This window comes from Amblyomma mixtum, chromosome 2 (assembly GCF_055824585.1).
Source record: "Amblyomma mixtum isolate Tamu chromosome 2, ASM5582458v1, whole genome shotgun sequence".
Classification (NCBI taxonomy): Eukaryota; Metazoa; Arthropoda; class Arachnida; order Ixodida; family Ixodidae; genus Amblyomma; species Amblyomma mixtum.
In genome coordinates this window covers 22956040-22982215 of record NC_143013.1, presented here as the reverse complement: position 1 = coordinate 22982215, position 26176 = coordinate 22956040, and the positions used below count along the sequence as shown (strand labels likewise).

The 26176-nt window shown below is 47.2% G+C and overlaps 1 protein-coding gene across 3 annotated transcripts; it reads left to right on the top strand.

The window, feature by feature from the left end:
• Window positions 1-8781: 8781 nt before the first annotated feature.
• LOC149358686 (8-oxo-dGDP phosphatase NUDT18-like) lies at window positions 8782-14095 on the top strand. 3 transcript variants are annotated; one of them, XM_089570838.1, is made up of 6 exons: window positions 8782-9590; window positions 9923-10113; window positions 10206-10326; window positions 11421-11655; window positions 12218-12323; window positions 12513-14095. In XM_089570838.1, exons 1-6 carry the CDS (start codon window positions 9482-9484, stop codon window positions 12756-12758), a joined length of 1008 nt encoding a protein of 335 aa, XP_089426964.1. In that variant the 5' UTR covers window positions 8782-9481; the 3' UTR covers window positions 12759-14095. The 3 variants fall into 3 exon arrangements, with proteins under 3 accessions (XP_089426964.1, XP_089426966.1, XP_089426965.1); XM_089570840.1 differs by having other exon boundaries at window positions 9590-9683; XM_089570839.1 differs by lacking the exon at window positions 8782-9590 and adding an exon at window positions 9681-9798.
• The last annotated feature ends 12081 nt before the right edge of the window (window positions 14096-26176 follow it).

Genomic DNA, 26176 nt, shown 5'->3' with positions numbered 1-26176 from the left:
CGTGCGAACGCCGATATCGCCGAGCTGAAACTGGGCGGGCTCCTTGTTCTCATTGTTGACGACGCCCAAGAGCTCCTCGAAGACGGCCGCCTCGACTATGGACACGTGCTTCACGTAGGCGTCGCTTCGCTTGGGCAGGCCGGCGCCGAACGCGGCGTAGAAGGTGTCCCAGTAGTCGATATAGCTGTGCTCAAGCAGGATTTCGCTGTGGTGCACCGACCAGAAGCCCACAAACTGTCCCATCTTCATGAACAAGTGACGCCGGCTGCTGTTGCTGTCTAAGTGCCCGTCCAACGTGGTGCCCTCGTCAAATACTGGGGGCTTCGTTGGCAAGCGCAGAGGTTCGAGATCGAACCAGATACCCAGATGCCACCTGCGGGAGCGTGCAGGGGCGCTAATTAAGATATAGCGGCCTGCACCATGCTAAACGTGGGGTGGCCCAAACGCCAAGAAAACTATGCATGCTAGAGTGCAGTGGTTATTGCTTGCACAATTTCAGCGCGGTAGCGTTAAGGAGCTCGTGTCACAGGAAATCCGGCGTAGGCGTCGTCGTCTGTGTTGCTTATTCACTGCATCCCGAATGTGCAAACACTGAGAACAACTTGCACAAGCTGCCGACACGAAACTTCACAAGATTATCATCGTTGGTAGTTCTACTAAAGGACAGTTAAGAAATTCGTCAACGTTTTCTAATTCTTCGTCTGTACGTCAACCGGGCCCACCTGCCAACTGCTTCGCCTCGTCATTTCTTCTGGTTCTCTGTTGTCTCGCTGCAATTTTCCACCTTCCATACATACCGTTTCCTGCGCTTTACACCTCTACTGCATGAAGTACACCATGTTCAACGATTTCGGACAAAAGTTTTGAATGTTGGAAAATTGTAAGATACTCTTATTGAAATATTGAAGGTAATGGTTCATTCTTCTGATATGTAGCAAAATATTCCTTTTAAAGTTTTCCATCGATCGCACGCATCGAACAGCTAAGACTCCCATAGAACAGTAATGGGGAACGCTTTTGACGATACCAGAAACGTTAATGGAAAAAAAAAATTCAAGATTGCCGTCGGGTGATCTGCGGATATGTTGACTGTTATCGTGAAATCTTACATTGTATGAAAAAAACTGCGTTCATAAAAGGTCGCCTGCTCAAAAATGCTTTTGTCCAGTATTGTTTGGTATGCTCTTCCCCAAGTCCGACCGAAACCAACTATCCCAACAGCAAGTTCTCCAACTAAAAAATCCTGGCCCGACAACTTCTATCAGCACTCACCGTGGCGTGCCTCGTGGCCCTTAGTAATGTTCTGCGACCTAACAGTTAACCAGCCTATTGTAACCTGAAACCTATTGCTTTCCACTGCTCAGTGCGGCGTCCTTTTTTCGGCTACATCGTTAGACTCCATTATTTTGCCCCACTGTCATACTATTCGGGAACATTAATTGATTACATAGTTTATTGATGATGCGCCTTATTGGTTATACACTTTAAACATGAATTACCCTATAAGGGAGTAAAAGGGGGAGTAAACGATCCTCTAGCGCGCTTTTTAAAGGGGCAGGTTATGTTTCCCAAGCCCTGGGATAAAATTTCATCGCTAAAAATACGAAATACTTACTATTGGCGACGGAAACAGATTCCCTAGCTCTTCAAAAAATGGCAAGTTTTGCAGATTTTAACCGACGTTTCAATCCCCTCTATTTGCCAAACTCAAGAGCCCCGATGCCGCGTTTAAAAGTCTCCTTACATCGCTAACTGCATCAAGTTACTATGCTTTCAGGTGGGAATATGTTTCCGTTGCTAACAGTGAGCATTCCGATTAGCCATGGAGGAAAGAAAATTTAGGAGAGGCCCTCGCTATCCGAGCTGCAAGCCAAAAAATGTGCCGAAAGTCGCACGCTTTCTCAAGGACGACTGGAAGTCTGGCCGACCGCGCAGCCAATAGAAACGCTGCAAGCAGAGCGGCGTCGTCTGCTACAATGCCTGCTGCGCATGCGCAAGCTCGCTGAGACGGCGGCCAAGTAGGGGGGGGGGGGGGGGGGGGGGAGCAGAGGGGAGCCGGCTTCAAAAAATGTGACGTAACAGCCTCTCCTTAGTTCTTTCCTTCCTCCGTGCAATTAGCCGTCGAAATCTACCTCGTGACTTATGCTGCCCCTCTAGAGGACTGTTTACTCATTTTTACTCCCTTAGATGGTAATTCAGTCTTGCCGGGCGTTGAGTGTACTCGCCTGTAGGCCAGGTCGATGAGCACCCCGAGTGGGTCCACGTCGACGCTGGGCTCGTCGGGCCACGGGATGCGCAGCTTGGTCATGAAGCCGCGCAGCATGCGCTTGCCCTCCTCGCTGCCGTCAGTGCTGTTCTGCACGCAGGCCTCGAACATGGCGAGCGGCTTGGCGCCGGCGAACAGGTGGTTGCTGCCTTCGACCAGCGACGAGTAGAAGCCGTCGAACCAGTCGTGGAACGCCAGGCTGTCGAGAGCAGCGCCGTAGTTGTCGTAGCTGCCACCCACGGGGTGCCAACGCGAGCACGCGAAGGCGTTTAGGTCTTCGCACGGGTCGGCCTTGGGGTCCACCATCGCTGTGATCAGCTGCGCGTGCTGGCGACAGTCCTGTCGTGAGCAAAGATGCGCGCCGCCCGCGCTGGTAACGATGGCTGCATGCGCTGCGGCTTGTGCGTAATGATTATGCATACATCATTATTCCATAGGACTCTTTGTTCCTACCACATAGTAAACTCCGTGTCAGAATTCGGCCATGACCAGTGGCCGGTTTAACATGAGGTTACGCCGTTTATGAGCTGGCCAGTGAGTTAATGGTAGACACTTTCATTTCTTCTCAAAAAGCGTGTATTTGGGCATCACAGAGCACTTCCACCGAATACCACAGGTGGCGTGAGCCTGGTATGTCTTTCAAGTTTTTGCATAATCAGAGCATCAGTTTTGCAGCTTTGGTTTAGCCATATATAGCCTTGTATTCTATCGTGAAATCTACAGGGTCCACCGTAAGACATTCATTACTTAGTGAAGTAATTGAATTCAATTGAATTAATGGAATTCAAGTTAATTTAATTCATTTTAGTTGACATAAGCCACGGTGACAGTGGCTGGAAGATAACGGGAGACCAGGTCAGATTTCGTTGATTCGCATGAGCACGGCTAAGCTTTCTCTTAAAACTGACGATGTAGGTTCCGCGGCCACATGCAGGGATTAACAGCTAAGCCAAAGGTATAACAGCTTTAGCTGATTTATTCGCTAAGTCGGTAAGCTTAGCTTTACAACTCTTATTCGATTCGCGGCCCGTGTATAAAAACATGGCGGAAGACGGGGGCCATATGCAAAGCCCCGTTAACAGGCGTGTACGGTATAAACAGTTGCGGTGAAAGTGTCAGCTAGTGACTTTTCAGGGTTCTGATGAAAATGTAATTTTAAGAACTGGGTGAAAGAAAAAATTTAGGACACAGCACCACGAACAGACACAGTCACCTCATGTGGTGATAGTGGCAGCAAGACACTTTTCTTGGCAGGCTATTTCCCTGTGCTGGCGAAAGTTGACTTTAGGAGCACGGAGAGAGGAATTTTTCCGCACAGAACTGTGCCACGAATGGTCAGCGTTGATTCAACATTTATCTGAAGTGCCCCTACAGCGGCGTATTTGCCGGCAAGTATAAGCAAGCTGCGACTCAAATGTTATGGATGCAGGAGAAAGAGTATGCCGTGTTTAGGGCTCGTGGTTTGCAGTGGCACATGGGCGCCTCAATTTAAATGGTGACGCACCCACTGCAGACGCAATGGTGGCTTATCGTACTACTGTAGTTCCCACTGTGTTGGAAAGCTCCTCAACCTTTACACGAAGCTAATCGCAGGTTTAAGAAATGAACTTAAGCTGCAGGACAAACTCAAAGCGCATGACCGCAATGCATCTGCATAAGTCGCGTTTATATGAATGCGACAGAAGTCGACTCCAGTCCACTTTTTAATGGAAAGTAAAAAGAGTAAAAGACACGCCTTTCCTTCTCAAAACCTGCCCTTTCTCTCGAAAAATCGACAAGACGCATTCTGTCGCATTCGTGTAAACGCGACTATATAGAAACGCTTGTGGAACCCGTCGCCATGGTAAATATTCTGTATGTCGCACGGACAAAAGCGAGGCTACCGTGAAATGTTGCCGTCTGTGATTTGAAAAGCGGCCACATTTACGGATCACACCATAGAGCGAGTCGATCAGCGGCAAAAATAGCCACCGTTCAAGCCGGGTGCCAAACGCGTTACTGATGTCCTGAAACTTCTTCGCAACCGCAAAAGCAGTAGTGCTACAAGGCCACATATTTCCGTACTGTTCTAAATCCAAGTGCTTTTGTATGATCTGTAACAAAGGATATGGGCGAATTTAGTTATGCAGGGCCACATGTTCAGCAATTTCGGGGACGGTTCTTGCGTACGGCGATCCGCCACGTTCATTCGTTTATCTTGACCACTGAAGATCAGGTCATCGCGATAAAACCTCACTTGAGGAGAATGCAGTCTGTTTTGTACTTTGCTTCTTCAACCGACAAAACGAGTGCGTATACACTGCCGTTTCCAACCCAATTAGAAAGCGTATACCGGGAGATTTTTTCATCGTTTGCAGATTATTTTCAAATCAGAGTTACGCATCTGCTTTTATAGCGCGTAATATGATATCGCGAAATCGAAGGCCGCCAACATCGAAGGCGAGCCAAGTTTCAATATTTTCTGAATCGGCACTATGGTTCCAAATATCCAAGCTGCAAAATGTGCGTTTGAAGGCTCGTGAAGTTGGCTTTCTTGCGTTGCACGTTGATAAAATGGCATCGCTCGCATTTCTAATGCAGCAAATACAGACGCAATTTGTTTTTCTATGTTGCTCAAGAAGTCGATGATTTCGGCGACTATACACCATGCGCAGAGATGTCATTTTATAAATGTGCAGCGTGGAAAAGCCAACTCAATGAGCTTCCAAAAGCGTGTTTTTGATACTGGATACAGTTGAATCTTGTTACACTGAAGTTGAAGGGGCCCGGCGATTACTTCGTTATAGCCGTAGCTTCGTTATAGCCCGTGTTGACCGAGTTTCCTAGGGGAATCGTAACTGTTCTGTTATAACAAAGTTCGACTTATTTCGAACCACAATGCCGATTCAGAAAATTTGCTCTTGGGGCTTTGAGACATACGGTGGTGGAGTGCTCGGGATTAATTTAGACGACCTAGGGTTTCTTAACGCGCACTGACATTGCACAGCGCACGAGGGTCCATGCATTTTGCCTCCGTAGTCGGGATTCGATCCTGCAACCTCAGACACAGCAGCCAACCACTATATCCACTCAGCCACTGCTTCGTGTCACTGCTGTCGTCTAATCGTATCACGTGAGACCCCATATTCAGCTGCAGATCCGAAGAGGAACCTGCACCGCAGCTGGAAGACTCGCCTGCGTCTGGCAGTACTGCTCCTCGGTGACGTTTTGCTCGTGGCTGGGCCAACGTCGCAGAAAGGCGACCAGCAGCACGACCACGAGAAGGACGACAACGAGAAGAACGCAGAAGCAGGCCGAGAGGAGAACGATTGGGAAGCCATCGCTGGCGCGCCGCTTCCTCGGCAGCGCCAGGCTGGCAGCCGAACTCCCGGAGGTCTTCTGCACAGCACGACGGCGCCGAACGAGAATTCAGCACTGCATGGGCTAGTTGGTTTCACATGCTTGACTCTTCACCGCAGCGCACAAAAAACGAGCACAGTTATGGTAAGGTGCGTGAGCACAGTTCAAGTGGTTTTGGCGTCTTTCTGTCCGTCCGAGTTCGTTTTTTGTGCGCTGCGGTGAAGTCGAGAATTCATTACGCAACGTCCGTCAGTGCACATCCACATCCATGCATACATCTACAAATAGGTTAGCATACATCTCGCGTAGTGTGGAATATTCCTCGAGGAAAAACGGGCACCTTGCTACTGATCATTATTAGATGCTATCCAGCTGAAGTTTAAGGAAACTTATCTAATCGAAAGGAATACGGAAGCACTTGCCGGAAGCGCGCGCTAGAATGCTTCGCAGACATTCACAGTGCTACTTTGCTATGTCTCTTTGAAGTATAGCGAACTGACTGAGTTGTTTAGGGGCGCGACCGGAGCAAGCCTTCGAATCATAGGAAGAATGCAGTTTTAGCATACAGCTTAGCAATCGAGTTCTGAGTCTGTTCTCAGAGAATCGCTGCTTCCTGGTTCCTGACACGAAGTACTTTAGCGCCGCGGTCATCGTGCTATCAACTCGCTGGCCCGAAGAACGCACTGAGACAACTTATTAGAAGTGCATTGTTGGCCACAATCGGCGCATTTCGACTGGTTGTCACTCAGTCTTGTCGCCTTTGTGAAAGAAACCACGCGGCCGCACGTTTTATAAGCGTAACGATAATACGGGGCCGTCTGGATGAGATTCGCGACCGCGAACGGGACATCCTCTTCAGCTGTTCCTTATATGATGCCGAGGACGCGGATGACCACTGACGGGCGGTTTAAAGAAGAGGAGCGACAGCGAGCATATTCTCTATTGACAAACGAAGCTGACTTTCATTGTTCTCATGAAGTTCAAGGATTGTTTTTGCGAGACCTTGCCTTCCCCCTTCGCACGAAAAACAGCTAAGTCCGCCTCTGGGGTCACGAATTTCTGCACATTACTATCCTCAAAAGCCGCATCGTTCATCGGATCGCATGCAGGCATTCAGGCGCCCCTCGTGAAAGTTGCATGTGCTCACCGACTGCTGATGTCCGGAGCTGACCGTTATCGAAGACTTAGCCGGTATCGCAACCCCACTAGCGCCGCCTAGCTTTGGTTCCGTGGCCACGACTGTCGCCGGCGCCGCCGGTCGATCCCTGGCCGGTGGACTTTTGCCCGATAGGTGTGGTGAAGTCTCTGCCAGTGCCATGGTCTCTGCAGCTGCTGCATTGCATGAAGATGACACACCTGTTCAGTCAGGACTTTGCAGGGACCTGTCAGAAACCTGTCAGTCAGGAACCTGCCAGCAATGTGCTTTACTTAACATGGCAGATTTAAATCTTCGACGAATCAACGACCCGTTGAAGGGGGGTTCGAGCCAAGGACTCTTTCGTCACCCCTTAAACTTCAAGCACCAGGCCAGGCGAAAGCTTGTACCTGCTGAAAAACCGGTGGGTACCCGATGGCACTGGGTATCAAGCCCAGCATCTCCTGCATACAAGGCGGATGCTCAAACCGCTAGGCCACCACTGGTATTATTCGTAAGGAAACTTCGCCGATTCGAAGACACAGCGGCCAAACCATATATATGGCTCTTGAGGTGGCTGCCGGTATGTCCACATCACATTGGTATGAGTTTTACAAATTCATACGCGTACTGCATCCTTTATCTGCCTGTCTATACCTTTTCCTCAGGCAGGAAGGACGGCTGGTAAAGAACAGAACAAAGAAGACCATAGACCTGCTGATACCCCTCCTATATAACTGCTCACCCTGACCGGTGTTGACATCCCCCGCCGAAACACACTCCGTTTTGCGCTTGGCCACCGAGACGGGACTAGCGCTTCCTTCCGGTGTGGCCGACGGTGGCGGCGCGGAGGCTGGCTCAGGCTCATTACTCTTGGTGGCGGTGACCGTCCTGGTTACGGGCCCTGGCTTCACTGGGTCGGCCTTCTCTGTCCTGGGCTGGCCATCCACCTCCGCCTGATAATCCGCACGTGGAGAATCCGCGAGTTGCGTCCGCGGCGACTTGGGAGGACTCTTGGAACGGGACTCCGGAGAAGGCGTCTTGACAGTCGACTCGAGTGTATCCGTGATGTCGGCGGGAGTCCGCTCACCTGCAGCGCAGATGCATGGCATTTCAGTTAAGTGCCAACAGCTGCTACTGATGCTGCCATCTGAACGTGCGGTTTGTCAAGCTGCTCGAACATTCTTTTTTTGTTTGTTTTAGCGCAGGGATGGATTCATTCTTATTTAAAGAGCCAATTTTGTATTCAAGTTGTGCGGCCGTTGCGGAAGCCACGTCAGGTATGTCAACATGTCTTATGCTTGGGCACGGAACTAATGTTCCGAGCAAAGTATTCCGCCTCACTAAGCTTCGAGTCACAGCGATTTCGCAGCGTTCCGTATCGCTACGCTGCACCTTCACAACCAATGCACTGAAATCGATTAGTCGTTCAGCGCATTTTCCCGCTTACGGGAGGTCACTGGTCATTGTGCAGAGAAGAATTCTTACGATGCAACTTCTGATCTGGAGGAGTTGAGAAGGGGAAAGTATTTTATGGGAGGGGGAGAGGGGGTTGCCATATGGTCGTACATATTGGTGGTGGGGCCTCTGTAGATGAAGTAAGCTATACTACATATGGAAGGCTGTCAGTATGCGTCTCCTAAGTACATACCTGATATGTCTTAATACCTCAGTTACGTCAAGTATTGAAACAAAACGCCCTCACGCTTACACATGCAGTTAGTTTTTGCTGGCCACAGGACCGGAAGTGCAGCAACCCTCTTGTAAAAACAGTGCTCCCCCCCCCCCCCCCGCCCGCGAGTTAAGTCCCTGGAAGAACGTTGGAGTAACACCTCCAGGAACCGCACCCAACCACGACACTGCAGCCGAACTCACCTGGTTTCTTGGAGCGGCGGTTGGGTGACCGGTTAGGGCGCTTACGGAGCTTGGAGTGCTTCTGCGAGGTCTCCGACTTCACAGACGACGGAATAAGATCCATTTTCGGAGATGGCTTATCCCGTGGCACGCCCTGAGCCGCTGTCTCTTCTCTTTCTTCTTCGCTTCCGGTTGCAGCACGCGCCCGCGCGAGGCTGGCTGCTGCTGGCACGTGTCTCGTGCTCGTGCCGCTATTCGCCTGGCTGGAATAAACCTGTTTTGTTGACATGTCAACATAGAGTAGTTTAGCAGGACAGCGACAGTTAGGCAACGTGCGACCTCCGTCCCTTGCGCTACCTCTCTTGTTAGTGAGCCGTTTTATCAACTGGAGCGTTACCTTCAACCCTTCAACTGAGATTTTGACAGTCGGATCCATGTTGTAGACTTTCGGCGGGCAACGTGACATGGCAACGCGATTGACAAGATAAAGCGGCAACGACTTGTCGTGCCTGCCGTTGCCGCCGGGACTCGCACAAGATTGGCTGTGTGGGCCATGGGCATGGTGTGGTTTCAAATTGCCGCGAAAAACGATGTGGTTCATCCCAGTCGCCGCCTTGTACTTATTTTATATCGCTTTCGTTTAAAAAAAATTATTGATAACGTTTCAATGTTAACTTCGTGCATTTTTGTTGCTTAAAAGATTAGCACTTTTGGCCATTGAGGTTTATGAGGAACTTTCACTTTTAATCTGCCAACGCGGCATCATGATCATCATCAGTAGCAGTGATGCTCATACCAAAACAAGAAAACTCGCGAATGGTGCGATTGCCTTGGGCGTTATCTGAGCGGCGCTTAATTGGCTCGTTTCTTAGTTAAGCTGCTGCATAATGGACAAAATAGAGAGCGTGATACACGACACGCTCAAGGGTCAGGCAATTACAGATGATGCTGCGGCGATCATTGACTACAGCCTCTCCGATCAAGTTGAAGAGCTTGGTGAGTTGGCTGTCAGAGATGGTCGGTTGTTTCGGATGTCCCTGTCCTCGCTTCTGGAGCAGCCGAGATGAGAGTTCGTATGGTGCATGACAGGTAAAATGTTAACGCACAGCTCTGAAAGTCAATCCTGAGCAACCTGACTGAAGTCAGAGAAAGTGACATCATCTTTTAGCAATGGCGAGCTCGTTGTTTTCCGGTATGCGCTTAGGTATGTCTGTGGCTTGATTGCAGGAACTTCACCTGCCAACGCGGGATCACCACCGCGTCACAGTTTATTCTGAATTCAAGTAATATGCGCGTTTCTGCGGTCTGAACTTTTTTTTTTTCTGCAGCTGCCAAAGGAATCGAGTCAGCCGTGCTACCCGACTACAAACCAGTTGTCAAGAAGTCGGTTACTTACATCGTTGCTGCCGTCGCCGTCAATGAAAAAGGCGAGGTTCTTATGATGCAGGAAGCAAAAAGTACTTGCGCCGGCACATGGTACCTACCTGCCGGCCGAATGGAGCCTGGGGAAACCATCATTGTAAGATTTTCCGTGCACTATATACGTACACATATTATCGAATACCAGCACCGTCTTTTGGACACTCCACCTCGGGCACTTTCACCTTTCAGGAGGCTGCTAAACGAGAAGTTTTGGAAGAAACGGGCTTAGATTTTGACCCCTCTACTCTTCTGATGGTTGAAACTGCTCAAGGGCAGTGGTACAGATTTGTCTTCATTGGGACAGTAGTTGGTAAGCGCCAACCTTTCCCTTTTTTTTTTTTTTTGGTTACATGAAGTAGTTGTAGTGCTGGCTAGGAAAAGAAAATTGATTATTGGGGATTCCTGTACTGACCATGCTGGTATTGCATAAAGTGAGATTGCACTGGTGCCTCTAATTCATTTGCATTCAGTTAGATTTCACTTTTTCTTGCATGCCATGCATTCCTGAGCTATCTTTACTTGCAACTTCAGCTTACGTCCTTAATGACCAGCTGTATTGTTAACATTAACTAACGGAGTCTGTTCTTGTGGGTAAATGAACAATATACTGTTGCATGTGGAATGATGGCAGACAGACAGGCAGAAAAGTGGTAGGGTATACTGGTCAAGGCTTAAGTTGTTCTACTATAAGTCCACTATAAGCACTATCGTACTAAAATGGTTATGAATGTTTTTTTGAGCAAGGATAACTGATGAATTTTGTTTACTTTCTGTCTTTGCAGTGCATGTTTTAATTGATGTGCCGTCAGTTGAGTGCCTGCTCTGCATTACAGGCCGAGTGGAACTCGTAGCCATTTCGTTATTAGGTTTTTTTTTTTGTGCTTGTGATTGCTAAGTAACATTAACTTGGAAATAGCATTCTTTAGGTGCACGTGGACACTATCTTATGCGCACCTATGTAGAAAGAGAAGGATAACAGAGAAAGAGAAGGGTGTAGAAGGAGGCCTATGTAGAAAGAGTAGGATAGCATGTTCAAAAAATGCCACCTCGTGGGGGAGAAAAAATACATCAACAGTGAATCTTCAATTCTCTGACTACAAGCCAGTTGCTCAGTGTGCCCTTAAGCAATGCTGAAGGTTCCGAAATCTGTGCATGAAGTCATCATTAGTGGGCTAACAATGCTTATTGGGTGTGGTAGGGAAAGAGTTAGAAGTTATACCAGCCCTACCTTTTCAATGTAAAGTTTGGATCAAGCACTTGTCCTCTTTTGAATGCAAGCCCCAAGTTTTGAATGGTTCAGTTTTCCTTTGGAATGACGCTCAAGTTGAAGGAATGCTATGTTTTGTATTCTGTTACTTTATTGCTGATTCTGCTGATTCCCGTTATAATTTGTCTGCCCTGAAGGTGGAGAGCTGAAGACTGTGGCAAAGGCCGACTCGGAATCGCTGCAAGCAGCTTGGGTAGGCGACGTTGAACAGCTGAGCCTGCGCTGCCGTGACATCTTGCCGGTGATTGAGCGTGCTCGCCTCTACCACAGCACCCAAAGCTGCCAGCCATGGCACCCAGCCATCCTGCCAGCCCTCAGGCCACACGCCAAGCTTTGCCTGCGCCTCGTCACCATCATACGCAAGAAGGCCAAGTGAGTATTACTTGCGGAGCTGCATTACTTTCTGCATGAGTCAGTGAAAGCAGGAGTAAGGTTAAACAAAGAGGACTATCATCATCAGCAGCAGCAGCCCAGCCATGTCCAGTGCTGGACAAAGAACCCTCCCATATCCATCCATTTAATCCTGTACTGTGCCAGCTGTGGACACCACATCACTGCACTCATCCACCTACCTGACACTTTGCCACCTCCTGCTGCGTTCGCATTCCCTTGGAATCGACTCCATTACCCTAAAGGACCATCAATCATCTACTGCCTGCATTACCTGCCCTGTCAGTATATGGTTTCCTCTTCCTGATTTCAGCTAAGATATCATTAATCCACATTTGTTCCATAACCCACTCTGCTCTCTTCCTGTCTCCTAGTGTTACCCCTATCACTTTCCTTTCCGTCGTTAAGTCCATTAACCTTAATTCATTTGGACACAAATGTATACTTTGTTGTGTTGTTGTATGTGTGCATTGTTATTGCTTATTACTTGCTGCTTGCATTTTTGCTATACGTATGTCGTTTGTTGTGGCCCTCATTTGTACAGCAACCTCCTCCATGTACTGGTCTCTGAAAAAGGAGTGGCCCACCTGCCCACCTGCGAGATCAACCCTTCTCGGAGCATTCACACTGCACTAAAGCGATTTATTCAGGTCTGTTCACACCCACCTCTTCGTACTTTATGCACCGAATACATTTGGAATTGCAATAAAAAATTAAAAGCAGTAAAGAAAGCTGGTAGACGTGGTAGTAGAATCATAGTAATATGACAGTGCCATTCTTGTTTCCAGTGGGTACTAGTTTAATAAATAAATAACTTGCTCTCCGATTCTTCATTTCAGAACATGTTCAGCTCGGAGCCACCACCTCACAAGCCGCTTGGAGTACTCTCCTTGGAGCACAACGGCAGCACAGGGGGCGGCGAACAGGACGGCCTCTGCCTCAGTGTGCTCGTTTCGTGCAAGGCATCCGTCGAGGAAGTGGCGCTCACGCCAGGATACACCTGGCTCGAAGTGAGCTCCCCACTGTCGGAGAAGCTGCTCATGCGCACGGGTCGGAACATGACTGTGCACCTGAAGGTGCAGTGAAGAGGTGGCCGGGTGTACTTAACTGTGGGTGGTTGCAGCCAATTTTCCCTCCTTCAGTTGTTCCTTTTCTGTGCACATCTGCACTGCTCCCTGCTCTTGCTCTATTGTCATCTCTCTAGCGAGTACCGGAGATGACATGCATTTGCTACTCAAGAGTGCGAAAGTGTTTTAGGTGGCCACTCTGTCATGGTTCTTTCTTTATTCTTCTTCTTTGTATCTATGTGCAGTGGATATTTGCACAGAGTATGTACTAACGCTGTCTGTCCGGTGAGTAATAGCCAGTCCGGTAAATAATATTGTGCACTTCGATATTTGTCATGAACGTTCTTTTTATCTTGCATAGTTATGTGCTCTAAAGGTGAGCCTGTGTATGAACTGCGATATGCGCTAGACTGATACCACTGATTTGCAGAGGGGTACCTTGTGCCAGAACGGCTGCTAATGTTATCCTTTATGCAATCCTGAAGGAATGTAAAGGTGGCAATTTCACATCTGCTTCATTGTACACATTCATTTAACGCTGGCTCCTGCTGCTGTTCATTCCGCAGTAGCTGCCACATGAAGCAGTTGCAGGAAGGCTGGAATCAGCATGGATATGATAGTTTACTTCAGCACTGCCTAATACAAATGATTATCCTGCTGCCTTTATGTATTGGTGTATTGTATTGTCGCCGTTGGTGCTGTTGTTCCGTACATAAAGCTGCAAGTCTTAACTGCAGAGGACATGTGGAATTCAGAATGGTTAATGATGTTCCTATGAGGCATACCTAAGGTCCCTAGTTTCCTGCGATTCCGCAACAAATCACGGAATTGTGTGCTAGCTATCGCATTACCTTCTTCGATGCTATTGATGTTACAAACATCAACAAAGTGGATTCTTTGTTCTCAATTCGCAGAATTTCAAATTTTATGCCGCAGGAAGTTAGGGCACCTAGGTATACCACTGTTCAAGTCCCCAGTGACTGACTTGCACTCAGTGTCTGCTGCCCAGCGAACTTGGAAATGTGTTGTTGGTGCTGGATGCATTCGCAAGTTTGACGGTATATTCAAGATGCATGAAAGAGAGAAAGACAAGATGGCGTTTTTTTGTGTGTGTGTGTGCTACAGTATTAAGGTTTAGATATGAGGAGGCATTACTCAAGCTGACCACTGTTACCTCACATGGCCTTAATCTTCCCAGGGCCATGGCTGATTCTTGTCAGAACATACTGCCTCGAGTAACATGAAGCATACTTGTTTGATTCATCTTGTGTTGTCAAGCACTAACACACGCACATGCTTACGGCTTACGACATACTTATTATGAGTTGGTACTCCGAGAGCTTAACACACAGCGCATGATTATGAGTTTGTACTCCGAGAGCTTAACACACAGCGCATGCTTTAACGTTCAGCATAAAAGTTGCTGTCAGGATGCCTTCGAAAAGGTTGAAGCTAAGAAGGCATTTATGGGGGAAATGGGAGCATAGCTCTCTCTCCTGTTTGTTCAGGTGGGGACATTTGTCTAATATTTTGGGAAACGTTATCAGTGACAGGAAACTGTTGCTATTGTTATCACCCTCAGAAAAGCTTGCAAATATGTGCTTACGAGAGATAAAGGAGTGTTTATTTACATGTTTTTTTTTTTTTCATGTTGAAAAATGAGTGCTGAAGGGGGAGCAAAACAAGAAAAATAAAAAGGCAGAGGAATTAATAGAAAAAGATGGTATACTGTCACCAGACATTACACGAGCAGAGATCAATTTGCCTTCCTGGAAAAATAAACTCTACGGAAGCATCATCATTGACAACATGAAATAACATGTTCTGGGCCATTATATTGCAACGTCTTGGTTACCAAATCTGTTGAAGGTCGCTAGGAAAATATTGCATTGCAGTTGTAGTAGGCAGTTGTGGAGAAAAAGAAGGATGCTTGGAACAGGAATGTTTGGAGCGTCTAGCATCACTCTACCTTGTACGCTGTTTGAAAGTAGTAGTCTCACTTTTTGGGAAATGGCCACATGTTAGCAACACATAACGATGAATGGTAGTGCAAAAGAAACGTCAAACAGATGAAAAGGGCGCACACGGCACAGGCGCTATTAAGTTTTACACAATGTTTTACCCTCTCTATTTAGTGCATGTGCTCTGTGTACTCTCTTTGTTTGTCTCATGTCCCGTTTGTGCTATGCTCTTAGTTACTTAACACTGATAAGCCCACATTTTGACTCTCTGAAGCGATACATGCTAAGTTTCTTGTAAGCTTGTCAATGAGCCAAACCTTGTTACAACAAAAGTAGTACCCAAAGAAAAAATGTATTTCATTCTTGCCAGTGACCAGCACACAAACAAAAAGGCAAAAGAGCATAGACTAGACAACACTAAAAATGTGTTTCTTACTCTCAGTATTTTTTATAAAAATGTAAGAGAATATATGTCGAAGTCCTCTTCATCAGCGCAAGGTGTTATGTAAGCTTTCGAGCCCTGATCTAAGGTTGTTTTGTTCCATAGTACACCACAAGGGACCTACACAGTCGCCAGCATTGCAAGAGCAGTACCATAGCAACTCAAGCCATCAGCCATGCTTGATCCTTGTTTTAGGTCATTGAAAATTGCAGTAATCTTAAAGGCCGGGCAAAAACTAAGACAGCTTGGACTCTGTTCTTACATGTTGGAAATAGAATGCATGTTTGCATGCAGACTCTTGCAATGTCTGCAAGATTATGCTTTCTAATTATCAGGACTGTGCACGAACAGTAAAATGTTTTGTCTTAGGCATTACAGTGCTGGTTCATTAGATTTTGTTTTGTGGTAAAAGTAGAAAACTCATCGAAATAGAGTGGAACCTACCAGACATTACATTTACTTTGCCACATTTGGTAATGCGCTTTGTCAGTATTTGTTCTAACAAGGTTTGGCCGTATACTTTGAAGTAAAATTTTCCTGACATCATGCTCTAGGAGAGGTGGAGAACTGCATTTAGAGGCTCAGAGAAGTCTTCTTTTGTACTCAACTGAGTTCTAGTTAGTATTTCCTTCTCACACTAAACTCGAATGCCTGTTTAACCAGCTTGTAAAGGAAACATTTTAAACTTATTGAGAAAGCTGGCTTTTGTTATTCAGGTTATGAAGCACTGAATTGTGCTGTATTTACTGGAAATTTAGTTCTGTTTACCCCTTGGGCCTTTGTTTTTATTTATTGCAGTGCAGCTGCAATGTTCTCTTTTCACAAGCATGCGTTATAATTTTTTCAAGCCTGAAAGCGAGGCAGCTTTCATAGGTGAATGAAGCATTTAACTCTTGTGGGCCTACTTTGTGATGTTTTAATCCGTATATGTTATGGTGTTTGTGACGTATGTATTTAAATGGCCGCTATAGAATCTCATGCATTGGTATAGATCCCATCTTATACTCGTCGTAAGTGAGGGAACCTGAATGTAAAGCGTTTTTTTACTTCAGAGCTGGCATGTAACAGCCTAATAAGTTGCAGCTTACTCATTAGTGCATCTACTCAGATGGATTACGATCCCGGCCGCGGCGGTTGAATTTTTTTCGAGGAGAAATTCTAGAGGCCCGTGTACTGTGTGATGTCAGTGCACGTTAAAGAACTCCAAGTGGTCCAAATTTCCGGAGTCCTCCACTACGGCGTCCCTCATAGCCTTAGTCGCTTTGGGACGTTAAATCCCGTAAACCAAACCCATCAGATGGATTACGCATAATACCACAGATTCCGTAGCAGCACCTCAACTTGCAGTTCACCAGCACTGCAGCTGCAATGGTATTAGTGTAAGCTATCTGCTCTTAGATATAGGAGCTTGCTGGAGTACTATACAACTACAGCAGCCTGACTCATGTCAGTGATTATCTGGTGGTGATTATTTAGTTACCAGAGCTGGACATTCCAACTAGGAGTCGATTTCATTTCTCTCATTTAATTTGCTGTCTGATTTTGGGCAACACACCTTTGCAGCGACTTCTTGAAATCTGCAGTGCGAAGTGGTTCTGCATCATTTGCAGATCTGTCCTGCATAGGCTTATTTTACAAATCTGTAGTGTTGTTTTAATGGACATGATGCATTGGCAACTAAGCTATTTCTGTTGTCAAATGATTGTGATACAGTGTCAGTGAATGTCTCTCGGTGATTCTTGACTTGATTGTCACTGTGTATGCAGAGCAGAGAAGCCATAAACTTTTAGCACGGTTCTTCTATTTCCTTATTTATGAGACAGGTATCATTGTCTCCCATAAATGCTGTCAGGGATCTCTTTTGAAAGAATTCTGTGCTCATTGTGACGGGGTAAGTGGAGCATCTGTATTCAGGTACCTTGGAAGTGATGGCGATCACAAATGTGTATATTCCTAGCTTCTGGTTTGTTTGGGCTCCTTTGGCTTGCATTTTACTTGGCACGTGATAAATATGTCTTGGATTCTCTTGCCACGAGCGAGAGGCACCCCTCCTTTGGTACAATTTACCAGTGACATGCTACACAGATCTGGGTATATTTTTTGTCCCACTTTCCTGAAAATTCTTTTGAACCGTTGACTTGTGCTTTCCCCAAGCTTCAGTAGATTTATTACATCTAGATAATGAGCACTAGCTGCAAATGAATAACTCTGAATTTGCATTTGCGTTCTGAAATGTGTTTTTCTAGGTGTCAGTCTAAAAGCTGGTCGTGAATAGACTGCCTTGATGTCTGTCTTCCAAGATGGCTGTTTTATTCTCTTGTTTCACTGTGGTGATGTGGTGATGGTAATCTTGAATTCCAGACCTTTGGACCTTGTGATGTAGCAGTGAGTGTTTTATGCTATTTTGTTCTGTCAAGTTTTTTTATCGTCAGTTTTTATGGAATGCGCATATATAACAGTGACCCTACCGAGGAAATACTGTGCGCATTGTGGGTTTTCTTTTACTGTTTGGAGTGTTTGTATAAACTGTGATAGCACAGCTAAGCAACATTTGTATGTCTGTAATAATATCCTCTTTAGCTGGCATATTCTGACCCCACTTTACTCAGTTTCGTATTTCAGGCTTAGCTAAGGTGATGACATAGATTCCCTGATGCTGTGTTCATTGTTGATTTGGCATTTTGTGAAGTGACGTTTATTTATTAGTTTTATAGCCATGTTATCATTTCTTTACTTTTCCAACATCCTTGAAACATAGTGTTTAACACTTCTTTGACTTGATTCACAAGGAGCTGGGTCATGCATATTTTGTTTGTGCTTTGTGTGTGTATGTTATCTTCTTGCTTTGTGGTGAACAAGATATATTTAATGTTTACCTAAGCAGAACTGTTGTATATTTGTTTGCTAAGTGCCTTAAGAGACTTACATGAATGTAGGGGTATTTTAACACCTATTTATGCTGTATATACTCAGGCTTCACACAGCTTTCCTGTGTGATGTGCTTTTTGAAAAAAGGCAGGACAGTGTGAAGATGTTGCATTTATTATTTATTACGTAATCGGAATTAGGTTTATGTGCCAGCGTGTACGACCTGTGTGTTTTTTAGACTAATTCTATGGCTGCAGTAGTTTCTCATTTGAGCTCATTTAATTCATATTTCCAGTTTATTTTATCTGATGCTTATGCTCCATGAACATCAGCTGTATTAAAAAAGGCGTGTTTAGTTCGAACAGTGCCTAATTCGACAAATTTTCAGTTACCTGTGCGTTTGAATTATGAAGAAATGACTGTGTTAAAGAATTTCCTGCATGACGGGCACGTATTGTTGGCCTTACAAGTTTGATACTAAGAATTTCTTGCCATACATACTAATACTTGTATCCTGAAGCGTACTAAATACTCACTTCTTTTTCTTTGATAAGTTGAAGATATTTGATAGACCTGCATGCAATATCAGCACTGATGTGCCACTGTTTTACCAGTATAATATTTGTTCTTTATGTTGATAAGCGAGGTTTAATGGTTGACGCATTTTTACTCTTGTTCTTCTCACAAAGGGGACCAGTTTACTAACCTAATAAACATTTACTACATGATGAAATGCCTGTGATGACTGAATTTATTTGCTCACAGCTTTTCCAGTTATCTCTCCATGGAAAAGAGCTGTAGCCTCCTAGCAGCACCCTTTTTGGTGTATCTGAAACAGTGAAGTAAGAAATGCTGCAGTCCATGTACAAATTCACTAAGTTATGTGCGCTATTTAACATGCTTGCGAGGTGCCGTGCCATCAGGACTAAGCCTGTTTTTATATGAGTCCCTACAATTCTAGCCAAACTGACACGATATTTGATCCCCCGACTGCATACAAGGTCTGGCTGACCTAATGTAACGCCATACAACAGTTGCCCAGGTGAGTCAACTGCTGAACTACATTGGCCTCAACACCAGTGGTAGAGAACAACAATGCTTTTGAAACATGTTGCGCTTTCCGATCAAATCAAATGTGGTAAGTGGCATGCCGTAACTGGCGGGAGTGCGTCATCCAGTCAACAAGAAGTTCTGTGAGTACTAGTGTGTGTGTGTATGTGTATGTACATGCATGCAGGCGTATGTGCGAATTATTTCGGAATATCCTAGGGCCATGCTGGGCGTTAGATAGGTGACTGATGAAAAACGAAGCTTTCTTTGTGAAAGAAAAAGTGAGCAGTATAACGCATCCAAGCGGGGTTAAAAGAAAAGGAAGATTAAAACTGCTTACAACTCGTAGAGAAACAGTACATTAAATGCATGAGCAAACGATGTCCAGACAGCACACTGGGCGCAAAATGAAAAACATTCATTCATGTGAAGTTTGGGACTTCATGTAAGCAGTGAAACAAACGCACTACTGGCAGACAGAGTAAGGCTTCAAAATATATTAGAAACATTTGGGATGGAAAGCAAACAGTAATGTTGACTGCAATTGCACCAGGTTTGTTGTATTCACAATGCTAGATGGCAAAGAATTCCACTCGTTTACGGCCAAAATGAGATAATGGTTTTGCTACTTTCCAGTGTTCCTAAATACCGGGCATAGTTAATGAGCGTGATATAGACGAGATGAACAAGAGAGTCTGACATTGACTTGAGAAAAGGGAAGGTCACTTTGATATAAGGTATGAAAAAAAGGTAAGTGAGCAAGTTTTCTTTGCGTGGCTAGTATTTGAAGATTCAAACTGCTTACTACTCATAGAGAAACAGTACATTAAATACAATTCAGGCTTACTTTGTGGCACGAGAGTCTAAAATGCACAAGGCGATAGTTTGCTCGCGCCTGTGACATTTTTGCAATGCAGGGGTTTGCAGAGCTGGCTTCTCGGCATATCTTTCCGACCATGGGGCAGAGCACTCTTTACAGGCGAATCTTGCGGCATTGTTTTTGACAAATTCGATACTAATTTAAACCATGAAAAAAAAAAGGCCATGACTCAGACCTTTGCCTTTTCTCACTGCCTTTAAACACAATAGCGTTCAGGCTCCCGTTCTTTTTTGTTGTCCTGTGGTCAAAATACAGGAATGGCAACATTTGGTCGAAGCAGTTCGTGTTTGGTTCTCATCATTGACCATATTAACGCGAAGAACATCATTATCCTCATTATTATTATCAGCCTAAGTACGCTGACTGCAGGACAAAGTCCTCTTCCATATCTTTCCAATTAACCTTGTTTCTCTGTATTTCGACAAACCATGTTTTCTAATTCCTTGATATCGCTTCTTCACCTGTAGAGGGTGCTCTGCCCCATGGTCAGAAAGATATGCTGAGAAGCCAGCTCTGCAGACCCGTGCATTGCAAAACTGTCGCCATAGACGCGAGCCGACTACCGCCTTGTGCATTTGAGATTCTCGTGCCACAACGTAAACCTGGAGCATGAGCGCATGAAATTCTGCAACTCAAAAACGCAACGGCGAATTCCACTCAAAGGAGGCCCGTTCAGCCAATGGCGTCGCCAGTTCCGGCTTTGCAGCACGGGCTCAGCAGGAAGGGGACATAGGCCTTTGTCCTCAGCCCTAGCCAACCCGCACGGTCTTTTCAACTTCCCCCTTAACCTCTCCGCATCCTTAGCCCGAACAACGAACAACCCGGTGCCCACGGCGAGGGGACAAAGGACCTTTTCCTTCTCCTTCCTCTGCTTCATGAAAACCGGTCGGCGCCATTGGCTGGAGGGCCCTAAATTGAGAGGCATTCGCCGCTGCATTCTTGAGTTGTAACTCACTATAGACGCCGGAGTATATGGTATAGAGAGGGCAGGCAGATGATTTCTTGACACACAGATAGAGTGAAGGAGGGGGAGCCATTAAGCGTAGAAAGCTGGGCTAGTTGGATGCTAGTACAATTGTGACACATCCCGGCGGCGAAAAAGGACACGGACGAAGGCAGAGGATACAGGACGAACGCCGAACTTCAACTGGAGCCTCAACTGGATCTTGGGGGAGCCTCAGGGTATGCTTGCCAACGTTTCGACAAGACGGCTTGTCTTCGTCTGGGCAAAGCGTTCATCATTGGCGGGGTTTACTCCAAGGAGGAGGACCCGGTGTGAGGGAGCAGGCTGTGATGGAGGAAGGGTGTTAAGGCGGGGATCGTGGATTTGAAAATCTTGTCCAGTTAAGATGGCTGCTAAAGAGCATTGACCGGTTCTCTTGCAAATCTATGATACAACTCAGCACAAAGGAGTCCAGGGATATGGAGCGTGGAGAAATAGCGAAAGTGGACTTGAAAGGCTTTGTGTCTACCTGAAAATTCGCAGAAACAACGACTAAAGGCCACACGGCCACAACTTTGTTACCGGTGCACCCTCTCTTCTTGGTCTCCTCATTCCGGGACCCTCTCCCCGTCTTCCCAATCATAGATTAAGGCGAAACAGCACACCGTTACAAGGACGAGGGAAGAACAGACGAGACACAGCGCCGTGTCCCGTCGTGGTCCCGTCTATTCGTGTTTGTGTTTGTGTTGTCCTAATATATAGGGGTGCTGCATAGCCCCCTGGCAGGGGCGCAGTGCCTCTCCGCTTAATTGCTATTCAGAGTTAAACATTTTCTTTCACGAATATGCAGTATGTGCACTGCGATGCTAGATTGAAGTGCATACTTTGTATCGAGCAAAAGGGGGCTCTGAACAAAAAAAGTAACCTTCGACTTAGGTGCCCTAGTACAGTATTGTTACAGGTTCTATTTACAGAGGTCAGTCGACCTGAGCCTTGTTCATTAGAGCGAAGATATCGAGCTGCTTCGGGGCCCGTAGGTAGCGCGTGACACTTCCCCTTTCGCAGACAAAGCACCCTGGGCCAGTAAATTAGGGTCTCGAAACTGACAGAGCTTCATCCGTGCGACATGCACAACTTGTGTTGTTCTACAGCGGCGACTTTATCGAGGTTGTCGAGATACCATGTAATTCAGGTCAGTGATCCGAGAGAGCACAATGAACGGGCGGGTATATAATTCAGGTCATTGATCCGAGAGAGCATAATTAACGGGCCGGTATAATGGGAGAGCAGCTTCTGGTACAAACCACGCTTGCAATGGCGGGCAAGTAGCAAGCATCCTTGCGCATGTGATCGTAGCGCTGTTTAGAGCCGTCCTGCGAGGTCAGGGTTCGTAGCCAGACGATCCTACGAGCTTCTTCAGCGCGGCAGAGGGTGCTTGAAATGGAAGGCTGAGTGTAAAGAGAGAAAGGTAAGATGTGGTGCCGACAGAACTTGGAGGAGGACGAGTACAAAAAAAGGAAAAAGTGGCTATAAGCAGTTGTTTCATGCCTGTAGGTGTTATAGGTGTACGCAATGAGGGGAAGCACGTCGTCCCAGTTCCTACGACAGGAGCCGGCATACGTCGCAAGCATGTTCCGTCTGTCCGGTGGGTGGGTGGCAGTAACTTTGGGGTATTCTGGGCAGGAGATACTGGACGCGAGTTATGTTACTCATAGATGTGTGTCCGGTTTGTACATTAAGCGATACCGTTTGCCTCGGGGTGGCATGGCGTTGAGTGACGGAAACGGCAAGAGCAAAGGCGCAGAAGCTCTTCCACAACACCTGCCGCAGGCTGGCGGCCGCGGTCACTTATAATGACGCGAGGAGGTACAGCCCCCATCAGAAGTATATAGCCCAAGGGGTTTGCCTCTAAGCTGTTTAGCGTGCTCCCTAGCACATCAAGCAGTCCAAACCTTGGGAGGATTGAGGACGCAAAGCCATTCCTCTTTCAAAGGATTACGGTCGCTGAGGATGCATAATGAGACATGCTGCAGGCCTCGCAAGCAAACCCCTTGGGCTGTATACTTTTGACGGGGGCTGTACATGACGGAGGATGACAGCATGAACAAGAAATACAGAGACATCAGCAGCGGTAGTGGAAGGTATGGCTGCAGTCTCAAGTAACACGTGATTGGAATCGACGCACACGATGACCCGTCGGTTACCTTTCTACGACAGGAGAAACGGGCATAGAAGATCTAGACGCATTTGTTCATATGGTGTGCTTGGAAGTGTCACCGGATGCAATTAAGCGTCCCGGCGGAGAAGTTGTCGGAAGCTTGAACCAATGATCTGCACACAGGAGGTCACAACCGATTCGACAGAAGCCATACCGCAGTCGTTGCCTAGTGGTCTTGGCGTCCGCTTCGGCTTCGAGAGGTAATCATCATCATCATAATAAGCCTGACTACGCCAGAGGAGAGTTTTACAGATAATGTAAGCGGCAGCTGGCGCGACTAGGCTGCAGCTGGCGCGCGCGGGTTTCGTCCTTTCCACGTGGCTGCAGCTGTCGCAAAACCGGTTTTCCTCTTTCACCAGGACACCATCAGACTTCGCCAAGACACATAACGGCTGCTTCGCTAGTGACTAACGCACGAACATGAAAGGGGGATCACCTTCTCTCCACTTTGCTACTCATGCCTCTCACACTTCCGCTTCCCTCTTCTATGAAAGTAGAAAGGAGGATTTCTCTCTTTCTCTGTCTCCACTTTTGCACCAGCCGACCGTAGCAGGTGGAGGCTTCAATCGCAGACAGGACGACTTTTTCGCTAGCGAGGCATCTACTGCGACACCGAAAACGGCCATGATCACAATAAAGTAATTACCCCGCCGCGGTGGCTCAGTGGCTAAGCTCAGCTGCTGAGAACGAGAAGGCGTGTTCAATCCCGGCCACGGCGGTCCCGTCTCTATGGAGGCGATATCTAGGGCACTATAGCGATATGCAATATGCTGGTGGGCTGTGCAACGTAAGTACTCATTAGAGGGCCTTAGGCGGTCGAAAATTTTCCGGAGCCGTCCACTGTGTTGTCCCTCATTGCCCATATGTGTCGTGTTGGGACGTTAAATCCCATATATAAATCCCGCCACACCATAATGAAGTAATCAATCATGACGATGTCTTTTTTTTTTCTTTTGCACCGCTTGTTTGAATGGCGATATTACTTCTGAAAGCGCGCCGGCGACTGGTTCGTATCTCACTTCGCAGCGCCCCGTTTTCTGTCCCCTAGCTTGTCGTACGTGCTGTTGTTTCCACTTCGCAGAGTTCGGATTAGTCAATACGTGATTCTTTCTATAGCGAGCATGGCTGGGCGCAAAATTTATTCACGCACGTTACGAGGGAGCAGCCAGGAGTCGTACATCGGTTCGCTGCTTCCCCTACCCTTTTGCGGTGGCACGTTGAACACATTTGAGTTCACGATGATTGTCCAATGCGCCGTCACAGACCTCTTCACTAGGCTACGCTGCTCTGGTTGACGAATATGCCGCTGGGTAGCGACACATCCCAAGGATGCCGACCTGCACCGTCCTCGACGCCCTCGTCCAACGCGCTTGGCGGCTGCTCCGCTCGCTGTGGCGGGGGTGCGACTGCGGGCGGCGGCGGCTGTCGCCGGTCGGAGGACGCGTTAATCGACGCCAGCTGCGTCGCCACCACCGCCACGACGACTCCGACGGAGAGGGAGACGAGCAGGCAGCCGATGAGCACGTAGCGCTGGTCCCTGCGCTGCTCGCGCCGCAGCTCGTCCAAGATGAGCGGCAGTGGAACGTCGGGCAGGTCGCCGCTGCCGACGGTGGTTGTGATTGCGTCCACGCTGTCGTTTGAGGCTGGCTGGACCGTCGAAGTGGCCGCGAGACCGCCTTCGAAGCGCCGCGAGTCGATGCGCACTTCGGGTGAGAAATGCGACGCCATATCTTGACATCTACTTCTTCACCTTCGTGTCCTCGAGGAACCAAAAGGCTAGAAAATCGCGCGAATAACCGTTCTGATATTTTGACTTTTGCTGAGAGAACAGCCGGCCTTTGGAGAAATAGAAAGATACCAGTTTGGCTGGTTAAATGGTATTAGACCATGTGCTTACCCCAGCGTCCGTTGTGAACTCTCTTCCTATCAGTGTAATCGGGTCTTGGCGCCGTTTTCCAGGGTGGACTAACTTTAAGACTATCAGTGTTTCCCTTCTGCGGATTGAAGAGTGTTTCCTTCCTCCTGAACCACGCTTAGGTTAAGCACTCTCCCGCTCTCGCCATGGCCTCTTCTTTCAGAGGTAACCAACCTCCGAGTGGTTTCAGTGGTTGCCACGGAAACCGCTGCGAGTGACGCGCAACCACTACTATACTACCACGTGAAGACCAGAGAACAAGCCCTTAACCGCTGTTGCTAACCCGTGCGCAGTGCGATGTCAGTGCACGTTAAATTAGCATTTCCTGGTGGTCAAAATTATTCCGGATACCCTGCACTACGGCAGCTCTTTCTCTCTTCCTTCTTTCACTCCCTCCTTTATCGCTTCCAATACGGCGCGGTTCAGGTAATGGCGCAATAATTCTCACATCTCGGTGGAGACCCGAATTGCGCCGTAAGGGAAGGGAGGAACGTGGGAGTGCAAAGAAGAAAGAGAGAAAGAGGTGCCGGCTCAGTAGACAAGCGCTCTAACCACTGAGCCACCGCGCGGCGGGTAAACTCCAGCTCCATGAAGATAATTTGTTTTGAGGAAAGTTAAGGCGCGGTCACTGTAGCGCTGCTTGGACACCTCAACTACTCCGTGAGGGAAGGGATGGAAGAAGGCGTGAAAGAAGGAGGTTAGAAAGGTTCGTAGTGAAGTGCTCTGGATTAATTACGACCACGTGGAGTTGTTTAACATGCACTGACATCGCACAGCACATACAGGTGTCCTTTGCGTTTTGCCTTCATCTAAACGCGGCAGCCGCCGCTGGGATTCGGTCCTGCGTCCTCGACGCACAAGTCGCGGACAGATGGGACTCTCGTTACCTCGAACCAGCTGAATTCGAATTTTCGGTTTATTCGAATTACTGTCTTCATCCCGTCAGCGTCCAGTGTATTAAAAAAATCTCCCCTTACGCCATACCCTGCACAACGCGAAGAATATCCAGTAGCCTTAGAGTTCGAATAATGCAGAGCAGACTTAGCGCCGTAGTTTTCGGTATACAGATCGCGAAATATAAGTGTTTAAAGGTTATTTTGTGCTTCGCGGACTATGCAGTTTCTCGAGCATAAATTGAGTCCAGCGGACACCTCGTGCG

Bases quoted from the DNA above. Each gene is read 5' to 3' on its own strand.
- LOC149358686 (XM_089570838.1), top strand. From the start codon at position 9,482: ATGGACAAAATAGAGAGCGTGATACACGACACGCTCAAGGGTCAGGCA. The intron at 9,591-9,922 runs GTGAGTTGGCTG...TTTTTTCTGCAG, and splicing joins CGATCAAGTTGAAGAGCTTG to CTGCCAAAGGAATCGAGTCA. The intron at 10,327-11,420 runs GTAAGCGCCAAC...TCTGCCCTGAAG, and splicing joins CTTCATTGGGACAGTAGTTG to GTGGAGAGCTGAAGACTGTG.